Source organism: Carassius gibelio, chromosome B3, assembly GCF_023724105.1.
Source record: "Carassius gibelio isolate Cgi1373 ecotype wild population from Czech Republic chromosome B3, carGib1.2-hapl.c, whole genome shotgun sequence".
Classification (NCBI taxonomy): Eukaryota; Metazoa; Chordata; class Actinopteri; order Cypriniformes; family Cyprinidae; genus Carassius; species Carassius gibelio.
Window position 1 is genome coordinate 55,237,269 of NC_068398.1, and position 17,394 is coordinate 55,254,662.

At 38.2% G+C, this 17,394-nt stretch overlaps 1 protein-coding gene across 1 annotated transcript in view; it reads right to left on the reverse strand.

The window, feature by feature from the left end:
• Nucleotides 1–15,542, reverse strand: part of LOC127953108 (receptor-type tyrosine-protein phosphatase zeta-like) — a 24,957-nt gene extending 9,415 nt beyond the window's left edge. Inside the window, exon 1 of the mRNA XM_052552003.1 lies at nt 15,533–15,542. Coding sequence (XP_052407963.1) covers nt 15,533–15,542 — 10 coding nt within the window. The remainder of the gene's footprint in view (nt 1–15,532) is intronic.
• Nucleotides 15,543–17,394: the final 1,852 nt, after the last annotated feature.

Sequence of the window (17,394 nt, forward strand, 5' to 3'; positions counted from 1 at the left end):
CCAGGGAATATTTTGAGCCCAGTTCCATTCGAATGGACTAATGCAATAAAAAGTTATTAGCATTTTTACAAGTGTAATTATTCATGGTTAATGAATGGTTTATTACTCTTGACCAATAGGTGGCGCTGTCACCAAATTTCTGTGGCATGGTCAGTGTGAGGTGGCGATGACACATACAAAATTTGGTGCAAATATGTCAAAGCGTTGCAGAGATACAGCCTCAAATGCATTTTGGCACCCTTCCAGCAAATTCGTTGATGCGCTAAATGAGAACTGTTTCGTATATCGACACGAAATCCATAACTTTTTGCCAGCATGGTCTGAAGATGATTCACGTCAAATTTGGTGAAAATTGGACTAACGGTCTAGGAGGAGTTCGAAAAAGTAGGTTTTCAACATTAAGCAAAATGGCGGACAGGAAGTATGGCCAATTTTCACATAATTGGTATCAATGCTCTCGGCATGACCCACAGAATATAGCGAGACCATTTTAATTTTAATAGACTAATTTATTCAAAAGTTATTAGCATTTATGTGATATTTCATTATAACTATTGGCCACAAGGTGGCGCTGCCACCAAACTTTTTGAGTACCTTCAGGGCATGGAGCCGAATATTTTTGTAATTATTTGCGAAACGATACGATGCTGCGTTCAAAAAATACAGCATTTTAAATCATAATTCAAAATGGCCGACGCCTAAAATGGCCGACACAGGAAAATTGGATATCATTTGACTCGACATGACTCACTGAATCTAAAGAGACCAGTTGTGTGATTTTTGGCCAAACCATTCAGTAGTTATAAGCCAAAATATGCATTTTTCATATCTCCTGACCACTAGGTGGCGCTGTGTCGAAACACTGCAGGTAGTCTCAGTTCATGCTTGTTATAACACACGCCAAGTTTGGTCTCAATATGACAAACCGTTGCCGGGATATAGCCTCACGTGCATGTTTGCGTGCTTTTCGTCAAATTTGTTTACATGTCATTTGACAACAGTTGGACGAATCAACTTGAATTCCATAACTTTTTGCCAGCATGGTCTGAAGATGATCTGAGCCAATTTTCGTGGCAATCGGACAAACCGTCTAGGACGAGTTTGAAAAAATAGGTTTTTCGAATAATTGAAAATAGCGAAAAAACTAAACCTTGCGATTTTTGAATTTTGGGGTTCATTCGACTTGGCATGAGCCAAGGATTCAGAGGAAAAAAGAATTTCCATTTTCTGGCTTACGGTTCAAAAGTTATTAGCATACAAACATTAAAAGTTTGGACAAGTGGTGGCGCTAGAGAGTAGGAGATAGAGACTTCAAATTTGCTATAGTTAATGTTGGGACTGTCCTCTATCAGTGTGCCAAATTATACAACTTTCCCGCAATCGGTTCTATGGGCTGCCATAGACTTGCGGCGGAAGAAGAAGAATAATAATAACGCCAACAAACACAATAGGTGCCTTCGCACCTTCGGTGCTTGGCCCCTAAATATAGCTGCAAGCAGCAATCACGGGGCCAAGCATTCCAGCGGCAACATCAGGAGCTAAGCATATGTAGCATCAGACCAAATGCAACAATGAATAATGAAATTAATAATTGCATGATTGTAATTGAAATGGCTGAAAATCGTTAATAAAAGTTCCACAGCGAGGAGCTAAGCATGGCATGGAGCATCAGACCAAATGCAACGAGTAAGAAAAGCAATTATTGGAAGAGTGTAATTGAAACAGCCAGTAAAACTCCAGTAAAATGATGCATTATCATTTTTGGAAAATAGGTGGCGCTGTAATCAAATCGCTTTGTTGTGTTCTGTGGGAGGTGACAATGTTGTGGGCAATTTCTTTCAAAATACTTACAGACCTTTAGGGCAATGAGTCGAACATGCCCACCGAGTTTCGTTCCGATCGACTTCCATTAACCTTGTCAAATAGGTGCTTAAAGTTGTTTGGCCAATGGCGGCCATGTTTTTTAAGATGAGTGAAATTCCTCATAGAGCACTTGTGCCACATTGGGCCATATCAATTTTCAAGTTGATTGGATCAACGGTTGCTTAGTTATAGCCATTTGATTTTTTTTCATCCTGTAGCGCCACCAAGTGGCAGATATGGAAAAAAAATAATAATTTGACTAAAGTTTTTGTTCATGCATATGATTTCTGAGTTTGGTGAAGATATCTCATTTTGTTCCCGAGTTATAGCCTTTTTCATAAAATTGGTCCACGAATTTGAATGTTTTGGGTCACCTGGTTGTTTGTTCAGTCTTGATCAAACCACTGCAATAATATTCTCTGGACTCTCTAGATCAATAACTTTGAAAAAATATGTTGTATTTTGTCCTTTGGTTAGATAACATTTAAACAGGCCTAAAAAACAAAAGATTTCTGTTATGAATGGCATTAAACTGCAAAAAAAAGGGGTAATATAATCACACATGCATTAGATCTGTATTTTTTCTAAACAATCATGCAAAATTTAACAGAGATTAGGTAAAAAAGAACACTGTAATATTTATAAAGCTTCAAAACCCTGTGTTGAATAAAAAATTGCAATTATAACCACTAGATGTCACCGGAAGACCACTAATGAGCTCACTGAAGACTAAAACATTACAGTTTATGGGCTTGTTGAGGGATTCATCTAGAAAAAATGTATATTACTATTATTTAATATTACTGTTCAAGCATTTCAGATCACATTGAGTCAAAGTTTACCAATTTATTCATACAGATTTATCTAATGTTTATAATTATGCCAGATTATGATTGCAATGAAATCTGAAAAATGACATAGAAGCCCATAAAAACAGAGGACTTGCAATAGGTTTTATCACCCATCATTTATTTTAATTATCTATATATATAACAAAATGTGTGCATCTGTGTGTGGGTTTAAGCATGCTTATTGAGTATTAATATAGTAGTTTAAACATTTCATGTTTGTGTGTGTCTGTAATTCTGTTCTATTCTTTTACTGTCAGCCATATCTAGGTTATTTAAAATCAGTGCAGTACTATTATCTAGACTGTGAAATTATACATAAATTGCGTATGCTTCTTTGGAATGAAATTAAGACAACATATAACAGTTATAAAGGTTAAAGAGACAGTGTTGTATGATAAATTGCATTTACGACCACTAGATGTCACTGGAAGACCACTAATGGGCTTTGCAGAGATATAGCCTCAGACTCATTTTGTGAAGATGCCTGACATCTGAAGCAGCGCTGTACAAAAACGGTTTTGTCTATTGACACGAAATCCATAACTTTTTGTCAGCACGGTCTGAAGATGATCTGATTCAATTTTGGTGAAAATCAGACAAACGGTTGAGGATGAGTTTAAAAAAAAAGGTTTTCAACATGAATCAAAATGGCGGACAGGAAGTTTTGCTTAATATGACATAATTGGTATGTATGTTGTCTGCATGTCGCAAGGAACATTTTGAGACATGTTTCATGATAATAGGCTAATGCAATCAAAAGTTATTAGCATTATTGGAAATGTAATAATTAGCGGTTATTGATTGGTTTATTACTCTTGACCAATAGGTGGCGCTGTGACCAAAATGATGTGGCGTGGTCAATGTGATGTGACAATGTCACATATTAAGTTTTGTGTAAATATCTCCAACCTTTGCAGAGATACAGCCTCAGATGCAGTTTGGCATCTTTCCAGCAAATTGGTTGGTACGCTAATTGAAAACGGTTACGTGTATCGACACAAATTCCATAACTTTTTGCCAGCATGGTCTGAAGATGATCCAAATCAAATTTGGTGAAAATCTGAGCAACGGTCTAGGAGGAGTTCGAAAAAGTAGGTTTTCAACATGAATCAAAATGGCGGACAGGAAATTTTGCCAAAATTGACAAATAGGGTATCGGTGTTCTCGGCATGACCCATGGAATCTATCAACATCAGCTTTGTTACAATAGGCTAATGTATGCAAAAGTTATTAGCATTTTTCGAAAAAATCGTTATAACTATTGACCACAAGGTGGCGCTACCCCCAATTTTTTTGTGTACATTCAGGGCATGGAGCCGGACATTTTTGTAATTATTTGCGAAACGATACGGAACTTCATTCTTAAGATACAGCAATTTACAACTAAATCCAAAATGGCCGACGCCCAAAATGGCCGAATTGGGAAAATTCGGTATCATTCGACTCGGAATGATGCACTGAATCTAAAGACACCACTTTTGTGATTTTTGGCAAAACCGTTCAGAAGTTATGAGCAAAAACATGCATTTTTCATATCTCCTGACCACTAGGGGGCACAGCGCCGAAACACTGCAGGTAGCCCCAGGGAATGGTTGTTATAAGACCCACCAAGATTGGTCTCAATAGGCCAAACCGTTGCGGAGATATAGCCTCACGTTCACGTTTGCGTGCTTTTCGAAGAATTCGTTCATGAGGTATTCGGAAACGTTTTGAGAAATCAACTTGAAATCCATAACTTTTTGCCAGCATGGTCTGAAGATTATCTGATTCAATTTTCGTGACAATCGGTGCAACGGCCTAGGACGAGTTCGAAAAAGTAGGTTTTACGAACAATTGACGATAGCGAAAAAACTAAGCCTTGCGATTTTTGAATTTCGGTGTCCATTCGACTCGGCATGAGCCAAGGAATCACAGGAAAAAAGAATTTTCATTTTGTGGCTTACGGTTCAAGAGTTATTAGCATCAAGTTTTTGAAAGTTTAGACAATTGGTGGCGCTAGAGAGTTTGAGTTAGAGACTTCAAATTTGCTACGGTTAATGTTCAGACAGTCCTCTATTAGTGTGCCAAATTATACAACTTTCCCGCAATCAGTTCTATGGGCTACCATAGACTTGGGGTGGAAGAAGAAGAGGAAGAATAATAACGCCAACAAACACAATAGGTGCCTTCGCACCTTCGGTGCTTGGCCCCTAATAATAACGCCAACGAACACAATAGGTGCCTTCGCACCTTCGGTGCTTGGCCCCTAATAATAAATATAGCTGCAAGCAGCAATCACGGGGCCAAGCATTCCAGCGGCAACATCAGGAGCTAAGCAGACCAAATGCAACAATGAATAATGAAATTAATAATTGCATGATTGTAATTGAAATGGCTGAAAATCGTTAATAAAAGTTCCACAGCGAGGAGCTAAGCATGGCATGGAGCATCAGACCAAATGCAACGAGTAAGAAAAGCAATTATTGGAAGAGTGTAATTGAAACAGCCAGTAAAACTCCAGTAAAATGATGCATTATCATTTTTGGAAAATAGGTGGCGCTGTAATCAAATCGCTTTGTTGTGTTCTGTGGGAGGTGACAATGTTGTGGGCAATTTCTTTCAAAATACTTACAGACCTTTAGGGCAATGAGTCGAACATGCCCACCGAGTTTCGTTCCGATCGACTTCCATTAACCTTGTCAAATAGGTGCTTAAAGTTGTTTGGCCAATGGCGGCCATGTTTTTTAAGATAAGTGAAATTCCTCATAGAGCACTTGTGCCACATTGGGCCATATCAATTTTCAAGTTGATTGGATCAACGGTTGCTTAGTTATAGCCATTTGATTTTTTTTCATCCTGTAGCGCCACCAAGTGGCAGATATGGAAAAAAAATAATAATTTGACTAAAGTTTTTGTTCATGCATAGGAGTTCTGAGTTTGGTGAAGATGTCTCATTTTGTTCCCGAGTTATAGCCTTTTTCGTAAAATTGGTCCACGAATTTGAATGTTTTGGGTCACCTGGTTTTTTGTTCAGTCTTGATCAAACCACTGCAATAATATTCTCTGGACTCTCTAGATCAATAATTTTCAAAAATATGTTGCATTTTGTCCTTTGGTTAGCTATAAGAGGTCATTTAGGAAAGGGCCGTGGCCACATGTAACCTAAAGCCTATAAAACTGAAACAAAAACTCAAAACTTTATGAAACTTGGTTATAACATGTGAAAGATGACCCACCAAGCATGCAAAGTTTCATTAAGATCAGAAAATAGCTGGTGCTATAACAGTTAAAATGGCCTAAAAAACAAAAGATTTCTGTTGTGAATGGCATTAAACTGCAAAAAAAAAGGGGGTAATATAATCACACATGCATTAGATCTGTATTTTTTCTAAACAATCATGCACAATTTAACAGAGATTAGGTAAAAAAGAACACTGTAATATTTATAAAGCTTCAAAACCCAGTGTTGAATAAAAAATTGCAATTATAACCACTAGATGTCACCGGAAGACCACTAATGAGCTCACTAAAGACTAAAACATTACAGTTTATGGGCTTGTTGAGGGATTCATCTAGAAAAAATGTATATTACTATTATTTAATATTACTGTTCAAGCATTTCAGATCACATTGAGTCAAAGTTTACCAATTTATTCATACAGATATATCTAATGTTTATAATTATGCCAGATTATGATTGCAATGAAACCTGAAAAATGACATAGAAGCCCATAAAAACAGAAGACTTGCAATAGGTTTTATCACCCATCATTTATTTTAATTATCTATATATATAACAAAATGTGTGCATCTGTGTGTGGGTTTAAGCATGCTTATTGAGTATTAATATACTAGTTTAAACATTTCATGTTTGTGTGTGTCTGTAATTCTGTTCTATTCTTTTACTGTCAGCCATATCTAGGTTATTTAAAATCAGTGCAGTACTATTATCTAGACTGTGAAATTATACATAAATTGCGTATGCTTCTTTGGAATGAAATTAAGACAACATATAACAGTTATAAAGGTTAAAGAGACAGTGTTGTATGATAAATTGCATTTACGACCACTAGATGTCACTGGAAGACCACTAATGGGCTCACTAAAGACTAAAACATTACAGTTCATTGTCTCGATGATTGATTCATCTAGAAAAATATATATTACTATTATTTAATATTACTGTTCAAGCATTTAAGATCACATTGAGTGAAAGTTCAACAATTTATTCATACATGTATATCAAATGTTTACTATTATGTCAGAATATGAATGCAATGAAACCTGACATAGAAATGTAAGAAAAGAAGTCTTTCTGTGAGTTGTGTGTCACCTATAATTTATTTCAAATATCTACATACAACAAAATGTGTGGGCATGTACTTCTCTCTGTGTGTGTGTGTGTGTGTGTGTGTGTAATCTTGCTTATTGATTATTCATATAATAGTTGAACCATTTCATTTCTGTGTGTGAGTGTCTGTGAGCCTATTCTCCATGTTAGACAATGGCACACACAAGTTTGGCTTAATTACAACAAAGCTTTGCAGAGATATAGCCTCAGACTCATTTTGTGAAGATGCCTGACATCTGAAGCAGCGCTGTACAAAAACGGTTTCGTCTATTGACACGAAATCCATAACTTTTTGTCAGCACGGTCTGAAGATGATCTGATTCAATTTTGGTGAAAATCAGACAAACGGTTGAGGATGAGTTTAAAAAAAAAGGTTTTCAACATGAATCAAAATGGCGGACAGGAAGTTTTACTTAATATGACATAATTGGTATGTATGTTGTCGGCATGTCCCAAGGAACATTTTGAGACATGTTTCATGATAATAGGCTAATGCAATCAAAAGTTATTAGCATTATTGGAAATGTAATAATTAGCGGTTATTGATTGGTTTATTACTCTTGACCAATAGGTGGCGCTGTGACCAAAATGATGTGGCGTGGTCAATGTGATGTGACAATGTCACATATTAAGTTTTGTGTAAATATCTCCAACCTTTGCAGAGATACAGCCTCAGATGCAGTTTGGCATCTTTCCAGCAAATTCGTTGGTACGCTAATTGAAAACGGTTACGTGTATCGACACAAATTCCATAACTTTTTGCCAGCATGGTCTGAAGATGATCCAAATCAAATTTGGTGAAAATCTGAGCAACGGTCTAGGAGGAGTTCGAAAAAGTAGGTTTTCAACATGAATCAAAATGGCGGACAGGAAATTTTGCCAAAATTGACAAATGGGGTATCGGTGTTCTCGGCATGACCTAAGGAATCTATCAACATCAGTTTTGTTACAATAGGCTAATGTATGCAAAAGTTATTAGCATTTTTCGAAAAATCGTTATAACTATTGACCACAAGGTGGCGCTGCCCCCAATTTTTTTGTGTACATTCAGGGCATGGAGCCGGACATTTTTGTAATTATTTGCGAAACGATACGGAACTTCATTCTTAAGATACAGCAATTTACAACTAAATTCAAAATGGCCGACGCCCAAAATGGCCGAATTGGGAAAATTCGGTATCATTCGACTCGGAATGATGCACTGAATCTAAAGACACCACTTTTGTGATTTTTGGCAAAACCGTTCAGAAGTTATGAGCAAAAACATGCATTTTTCATATCTCCTGACCACTAGGGGGCACAGCGCCGAAACACTGCAGGTAGTCCCAGGGAATGGATGTTATAAGACCCACCAAGATTGGTTTCAATAGGCCAAACCGTTGCGGAGATATAGCCTCACGTTCACGTTTGCGTGCTTTTCGAAGAATTCGTTCATGAGCTATTCGGAAACGGTTTGAGAAATCAACTTGAATTCCATAACTTTTTGCCAGCATGGTCTGAAGATTAACTGATTCAATTTTCGTGACAATCGGTGCAACGGCCTAGGACGAGTTCGAAAAAGTAGGTTTTACGAACAATTGACGATAGCGAAAAAACTAAGCCTTGCGATTTTTGAATTTCGGTGTCCATTCGACTCGGCATGAGCCAAGGAATCACAGGAAAAAAGAATTTTCATTTTGTGGCTTACGGTTCAAGAGTTATTAGCATCAAGTTTTTGAAAGTTTAGACAATTGGTGGCGCTAGAGAGTTTGAGTTAGAGACTTCAAATTTGCTATGGTTAATGTTCAGACAGTCCTCTATTAGTGTGCCAAATTATACAACTTTCCCGCAATCGGTTCTATGGGCTACCATAGACTTGGGGTGGAAGAAGAAGAATAATAATAATAATAAATATAGCTGCAAGCAGCAATAACGGGGCCAAGCACTACAGAAGCAAGCTTCAGACGAATGGCAGGAATGAGTAATTAAGACAGTTTTAAGATTATTTTAGGCAAAATGGCTTAAAAACAATGAACACAACAACTAGTAATAGGATTTATTGGCTTATCACATGTAACCAATAGGTGGCGCTGTTACCAAATTAGTTTGGAATGGTCAGTGTGAGGTGACGATGACACATACAAAGTTTGGTGCAAATATGTCAAAGCTTTGCAGAGATACAGCCTCAAATGAATGTTGGCATCATTCCAGCAAATTTGTTGATGCGCTAAATGAGAACCGTTTCGTATATCGACATGAAATCCATAACATTTTGCCAGCATGGTCTGAAGATGATCCACGTCCAATTTGGTGAAAATCTGATTAACGGTCTAGGAGGAGTTCGAAAAAGTAGGTTTTCAACATTAATCAAAATGGCGGACAGGAAGTTCAGCCAAATAAGGAAAACTTGATATCTATGTTCTCGGCTTGACCCAAGGAATCTATTAAGATCAGCGTCATGTCAATAGCCAGATCTTTTCAAAAGTTATTAGCCTTTATGTAAATTGAGTTATAACTTTTGACCACTAGGTGGCTCTGTTTCAAAATATTTTGAGTACCTTCAGGGGATGATGTTGTTGGCACATTCTGAGTTGTGGAATATAACACCAATGCATTTGTTTAGTATAGCCTTTTATTTCACAAAACTGTATTGAAGTCAATGGGAATTTCATGTTTTGTTCTATTTTAGCGCCACCAAGAGGCTCAGTCCCACCATTTCTTTTATGTGTCATCAGAGTGAGCCCATACATATGCGTGTCAATTTTGGTGAAAATATCTCAATTCACTTCAGAGTTATAGACATTTACATGAAAAAACACGTAAAAATTGACTGACTCTTGACTTTGATTGAATATTACTACCCCTTACTATCAATATTTTTGCATTTGGGCATTGGCGTATAGCTATCGACCTATGTTTTCGAACTTCTGACGGTGGTTTCGTCTCGATCAGACAAGCGGTTTCGAAGATATAGCCAAATGTTTTTTAAGCGCTAAATCACAACGCTACACAAACCGTAAGGCAAAACCTAGCATGTTTGGTATTGTAGGACTCTGTAAGGTTTCAGGAGTCCAATTTGATGAGTCTGGTGAAAATACGTCGACCACACCCAAAGTTATAAGCATTTAAAAATAGAAGATCACCACTAGGTGGCGCTGTTTCGAAACTTCTCATACTCCTTCAGGACATTGTGCTGATGACCCATACCATGTTTCGGAACAATCCGTTGATGTGTTCAGAAAATACAGCATTTTAGCACAAAATTCAAAATGGCCGACAGTCAAAATGGCCGAAATGGTCAAATTGGATATCAGTCAACTCGGCATGTTGCCCTGAATCTAACAAGACCAATGTTATGATTTTTGGACAAACTGTTCAGAAGTTATAAGCAAAAATAGCAGTTTTTCATATCTCCGGATCAGTAGGTGGCGCTGCGCCCAATCACAGCATGTTGCCTCAGGTCATGCTTGTTATGACATGTACCAAGTTTGGTCTGAATAGGATAAGTCGTTGCCGAGATACAGCCTTACGACTGTTTTTGTAAGCACTACATAAAATTTGTTAGAGCGTTTATCGAAAACGGTTTGACGAATCAATTTGATTTGCATAACTTTTGGTCAGCACTGCCTGAGGATGATATGGTTTAATTTTCGTGTGAATCGGACAAACCGTCTAGGACGAGTTCGAAAAAGTAGGTTTTTAAAGAAATTCAAAATGGCGGTCATATTTCTATGACGGAAATGACTTCGTAGGGTGCAATCGAATCGGCATGAGCTCAGAAATCAGAGGAAAAAAGAATTTCGTTGATTGGCCTTAGGGTTAAAAAGTTATTAACAAAATTAAAGTGAAATTTTGGACAGTTGGTGGCGCTAGAGGGATTGACTTAGACACACCAAAATTGGTGTACTTAATGTTGGCACTGTCCTCTATCAGAATGTCAAACCATTACAACTTTCCCGCATTCGGTTCTATGGGCTGCCATAGACGCCCAGTCGGAAGAATAATAATAATAATAATAATAATAATAAGAACGCCAACAAAAACAAGAGGGTCCTACGCACCTTCGGTGCTTGGCCCCTAATAACGCCAACAAACACAATAGGTGCCTTCGCACCTTCGGTGCTTGGCCCCTAATAACGCCAACAAACACAATAGGTGCCTTCGCACCTTCGGTGCTTGGCCCCTAATAACGCCAACGAACACAATAGGTGCCTTCGCACCTTCGGTGCTTGGCCCCTAATAACGCCAACAAACACAATAGGTGCCTTCGCACCTTCGGTGCTTGGCCCCTAATAATAACGCCAACAAACACAATAGGTGCCTTCGCACCTTCGGTGCTTGGCCCCTAATAACGCCAACAAACACAATAGGTGCCTTCGCACCTTCGGTGCTTGGCCCCTAATAATAACGCCAACGATTACAATAGGTGCCTACGCACCTTCGGTGCTTGGCCCCTAATAATAACGCCAACAAACACAATAGGTGCCTTCGCACCTTCGGTGCTTGGCCCCTAATAACGCCAACAAACACAATAGGTGCCTTCGCACCTTCGGTGCTTGGCCCCTAATAATAACTAGATGTCACCGGAAGACCACTAATGAGCTCACTAAAGACTAAAACATTACAGTTTATGGGCTTGTTGAGGGATTCATCTAGAAACAATGTATATTACTATTATTTAATATTACTGTTCAAGCATTTCAGATCACATTGAGTCAAAGTTTACCAATTTATTCATACAGATATATCTAATGTTTATAATTATGCCAGATTATGATTGCAATGAAACCTGAAAAATGACATAGAAGCCCATAAAAACAGAAGACTTGCAATAGGTTTTATCACCCATCATTTATTTTAATTATCTATATATATAACAAAATGTGTGCATCTGTGTGTGGGTTTAAGCATGCTTATTGAGTATTAATATACTAGTTTAAACATTTCATGTTTGTGTGTGTCTGTAATTCTGTTCTATTCTTTTACTGTCAGCCATATCTAAGTTATTTAAAATCAGTGCAGTACTATTATCTAGACTGTGAAATTATACATAAATTGCGTATGCTTCTTTGGAATGAAATTAAGACAACATATAACAGTTATAAAGGTTAAAGAGACAGTCTTGTATGATAAATTGCATGTACGACCACTAGATGTCACTGGAAGACCACTAATGGGCTTTGCAGAGATATAGCCTCAGACTCATTTTGTGAAGATGCCTGACATCTGAAGCAGCGCTGTACAAAAACGGTTTCGTCTATTGACACGAAATCCATAACTTTTTGTCAGCACGGTCTGAAGATGATCTGATTCAATTTTGGTGAAAATCGGACAAACGGTTGAGGATGAGTTTAAAAAAAAAGGTTTTCAACATGAATCAAAATGGCGGACAGGAAGTTTTGCTTAATATGACATAATTGGTATGCATGTTGTCGGCATGTCCCAAGGAACATTTTGAGACATGTTTCATGATAATAGGCTAATGCAATCAAAAGTTATTAGCATTATTGGAAATATAATAATTAGCGGTTATTGATTGGTTTATTACTCTTGACCAATAGGTGGCGCTGTGACCAAAATGATGTGGCGTGGTCAATGTGATGTGACAATGTCACATATTAAGTTTTGTGTAAATATCTCCAACCTTTGCAGAGATACAGCCTCAGATGCAGTTTGGCATCTTTCCAGCAAATTCGTTGGTACGCTAATTGAAAACGGTTACGTGTATCGACACAAATTCCATAACTTTTTGCCAGCATGGTCTGAAGATGATCCAAATCAAATTTGGTGAAAATCTGAGCAACGGTCTAGGAGGAGTTCGAAAAAGTAGGTTTTCAACATGAATCAAAATGGCGGACAGGAAATTTTGCCAAAATTGACAAATGGGGTATCGGTGTTCTCGGCATGACCCAAGGAATCTATCAACATCAGCGTTGTTACAATAGGCTAATGTATGCAAAAGTTATTAGCATTTTTCGAAAAAATCGTTATAACTATTGACCACAAGGTGGCGCTGCCCCCAATTTTTTTGTGTACATTCAGGGCATGGAGCCGGACATTTTTGTAATTATTTGCGAAACGATACGGAACTTCATTCTTAAGATACAGCAATTTACAACTAAATCCAAAATGGCCGACGCCCAAAATGGCCGAATTGGGAAAATTTGGTATCATTCGACTCGCAATGATGCACTGAATCTAAAGACACCACTTTTGTGATTTTTGGCAAAACCGTTCAGAAGTTATGAGCAAAAACATGCATTTTTCATATCTCCTGACCACTAGGGGGCACAGCGCCGAAACACTGCAGGTAGTCCCAGGGAATGGTTGTTATAAGACCCACCAAGATTGGTCTCAATAGGCCAAACCGTTGCGGAGATATAGCCTCACGTTCACGTTTGCGTGCTTTTCGAAGAATTCGTTCATGAGCTATTCGGAAACGGTTTGAGAAATCAACTTGAATTCCATAACTTTTTGCCAGCATGGTCTGAAGATTATCTGATTCAATTTTCGTGACAATCGGTGCAACGGCCTAGGACGAGTTCGAAAAAGTAGGTTTTACGAACAATTGACGATAGCGAAAAAACTAAGCCTTGCGATTTTTGAATTTCGGTGTCCATTAGACTCGGCATGAGCCAAGGAATCACAGGAAAAAATAATTTTCATTTTGTGGCTTACGGTTCAAGAGTTATTAGCATCAAGTTTTTGAAAGTTTAGACAATTGGTGGCGCTAGAGAGTTTGAGTTAGAGACTTCAAATTTGCTACGGTTAATGTTCAGACAGTCCTCTATTAGTGTGCCAAATTATACAACTTTCCCGCAATCGGTTCTATGGGAAAATCTGTTACTTCCATTCCCTGGTTGTCTCTCCTTCCTCCCTTACAGCGGCAACCTACTGGGGGCCATGTCCCTGTAGATGTTTATCCACCGTTTCCCCCTCTAATATAGTCTCTTCCTCTTCACCACTGACATTGATTTCCTGATCATCTTTGTAATCTCTGTCAGTCGTTGCCTCTATAACCTCCTTTTGTCTTTCAGTTGTCGTTTTAGAGATTTCAACTGCTCTCTCAGGTCTAACATTTTCAGCATCTGAGTTATCTGTTCTCTCTTGGGTTTTGCTTCTGGTAACTGGTTGTAACCATGCATTTAGCGATTTGCTACTCTTGGCTGTTTCCTGGCGCTCCTTCTCCTTCCTTTTCTTTGTAACGGATATGCAGGTCATCGATTCATGGGTTAAATACAGGCATATAACATGAAACCTTTTTACACTAAATGCCTTGCCTGGCGCCAGCCTGGCTGGACTTAAATTATTTACGATACCCGTGCGAGCCTCAAAGGAGACCCCCAACCACATTCCAACACAAAAGAAACCTTTCTTAGAAGTTCCTTACCTTCATCATTTTATTAATAATATGTATTTTGAATATGTTTTGTGTGTACCATGGTTAATCCTTGTTATGCGAGGATTATAATTTTACTAGCTTTTAAATTGGAAATGTTTCTCCTCATTTTAACTTTCTCAAATAGAGTCATGTTTTCTGTAACTCTAATCCTGACCCGGTCGTAAAACTTTATGACCCCACTGGGCAACAGGACAAGAAAGAGCCCATTCACTGGTACCTTTTTCTCAATGTATCCTAAACTATTACCTCAGACTTAGTCTAAAAGTATATAGTATTGTTTTTGTTGGTTTCCCATATAAATTGGGACTATCTGCAATTTATTAGCGTGTGTTAATCTTTAAATGTGTGTAAATTCTGCATTTGAATGTAACTTCGTGTTGCTATAATTTATATATGTACTGTTTGATGTTTTTGGAATTGCCATGTTGTGACCCAACTATTCCCTGTGTAAAATGTGTGTAAAATCTATTAATATTGAATTAAGAACTTGCTAGAATATCACTGCTGAAATCTAACAAGCCCCAAAGTTAGTAGAGTGGGTGATTCCACAGAGACGAACTTTTCCCCGCTTCAGATCGCGGACGTTCATTGGTTGTTCACGCGAAAAGAGGCGTGAACCATCCCAAGCCATAAGAACCGACCGAACGAGGTCCGCCTCTCTTCTTCTTCTCTCTTCCTTCACACACGCTGCTCTCCTGCGACCCTCGTCGCTCCCGCGAGTCCCTCGGCGCGGCCTTGGGCCGTTATCATGGCTCCTCCGGAAGCTGTCGTTTTCGTTGTTTTGTTTTCTTTCCTTTACGAAGTTTATTCAACTATTAGCTTCTCCACACAAGGAAGACGAATTCTGGAACATTGTTTGTTGAACCTTTCAAATACCGCGCGATTCCGCCGCAACCCCCGGGCTGCTCCAGCGCGCGCCGGTCTCCAGCGCACACACGCTGGTTTTAAAAGACCTGCGCACAAAGCGTCATGAAAAGACCATGCTCACGCACACTGGACACTTTGCAAGTATAATTTTTCTATGGAGATTTAAATGCTGCTTAAAGTGTGTCTATGATTTGAGTCGTTGTTGGCTTTCAAAAAGTTTACTGTCTATGATTTTCTTACCTGAGCTCATTGTGTGATCTCTCTCTCTCTCTCTCTCTCTCTCTCTCTCTCTCTCTCTCCCTCACTTGGATTCCGTTATGTCTTGTACAAAGTTTACTGTCTGTATTGTTGTATGCATATTTACTCTGTGTGATTTGTAGTCTTATGTATTGTTAGTCAATTATTAAAAACCCATATATTCATGATTGTCTTGGCCTCCACCCCACTCATATTACGAGTCACTGAGATGTCTGATCTAGGTACAAGCTTTAAATTTAGAAACTAAATTTATCATAATGATAGGATAATGTTTTCATGGCCAGAGAATATTTTTCCTTGAATTATAAGAAGTGATAACTTTATTGAAAATTGATAGGTCAATCTTACGGCCGTTTGCTGGACAAACCACTGTTTGATTTGCAGTAATTTACAGTAAGAGATATCACAATAATTGATATGAAGAATGGAATATTGACATATTAATGAGTAACTTACAGTGCCCTGTAATTAGTTATTGGTATAGACAATTGAGCTTTTTTTCATAATCAATAAAATTTATAGTAACTGTCATATGATATACAGTTTTGTTCAAAATAATAGCAGTACAATGTGACTAACCAGAATAATCAAGGTTTTTAGTATATTTTTTTATTGCTACGTGGCAAACAAGTTACCAGTAGGTTCAGTAGATTGTCAGAAAACAAACAAGACCCAGCATTCATGATATGCACGCTCTTAAGGCTGTGCAATTGGGCAATTAGTTGAAAGGGGTGTGTTCAAAAAAATAGCAGTGTCTACCTTTGACTGTACAAACTCAAAACTATTTTGTACAAACATTTTTTTGTGAATCACTAAAATAATATTTAGTTGTATGACCACAGTTTTTTAAAACTGCTTGACATCTGTGTGGCATGGAGTCAACCAACTTGTGGCACCTCTCAGCTGACATTCCACTCCATGATTCTTTAACAACATTCCACAATTCATTCACATTTCTTGGTTTTGCTTCAGAAACAGCATTTTTGATATCACCCCACAAGTTCTCAATTGGATTAAGGTCTGGAGATTGGGCTGGCCACTCCATAACATTAATTTTGTTGGTTTGGAACCAAGACTTTGCCCGTTTACTAGTGTGTTTTGGGTCATTGTCTTGTTGAAACAACCATTTCAAGGGCATGTCCTCTTCAGCATAGGGCAACATGACCTCTTCAAGTATTTTAACATATGCAAACTGATCCATGATCCCTGGTATGCGATAAATAGGCCCAACACCATAGTAGGAGAAACATGCCCATTTCATGATGCTTGCACCTCCATGCTTCACTGTCTTCACTGTGTATTGTGGCTTGAATTCAGAGTTTGGGGGTCGTCTCACAAACTGCCTGTGGCCCTTGGACCCAAAAAGAAAAATTTTACTCTCATCAGTCCACAAAATGTTCCTCCATTTCTCTTTAGGCCAAATTGTAACCTCTTCTGCACATGCCTTTTTTTTAACAGAGGGACTTTGCGGGGGATTCTTGAAAATAGATTAGCTTCACACAGACGTCTTCTAACTGTCACAGTACTTACAGGTAACTCCAGACTGTCTTTGATCATCCTGGAGGTGATCATTGGCTGAGCCTTTGCCATTCTGGTTATTCTTCTATCCATTTTGATGGTTGTCTTCCGTTTTCTTCCACGTCTCTCTGGTTTTGCTCTCCATTTTAAGGCATTGGAGATCATTTTAGCTGAACAGCCTATCATTTTTTGCACCTCTTTATAGGTTTTCCCCTCTCTAATCAACTTTTTAATCAAAGTACGCTGTTCTTCTGAACAATGTCTTGAACGACCCATTTTCCTCAGCTTTCAAATGCATGTTCAACAAGTGTTGGCTTCATCCTTAA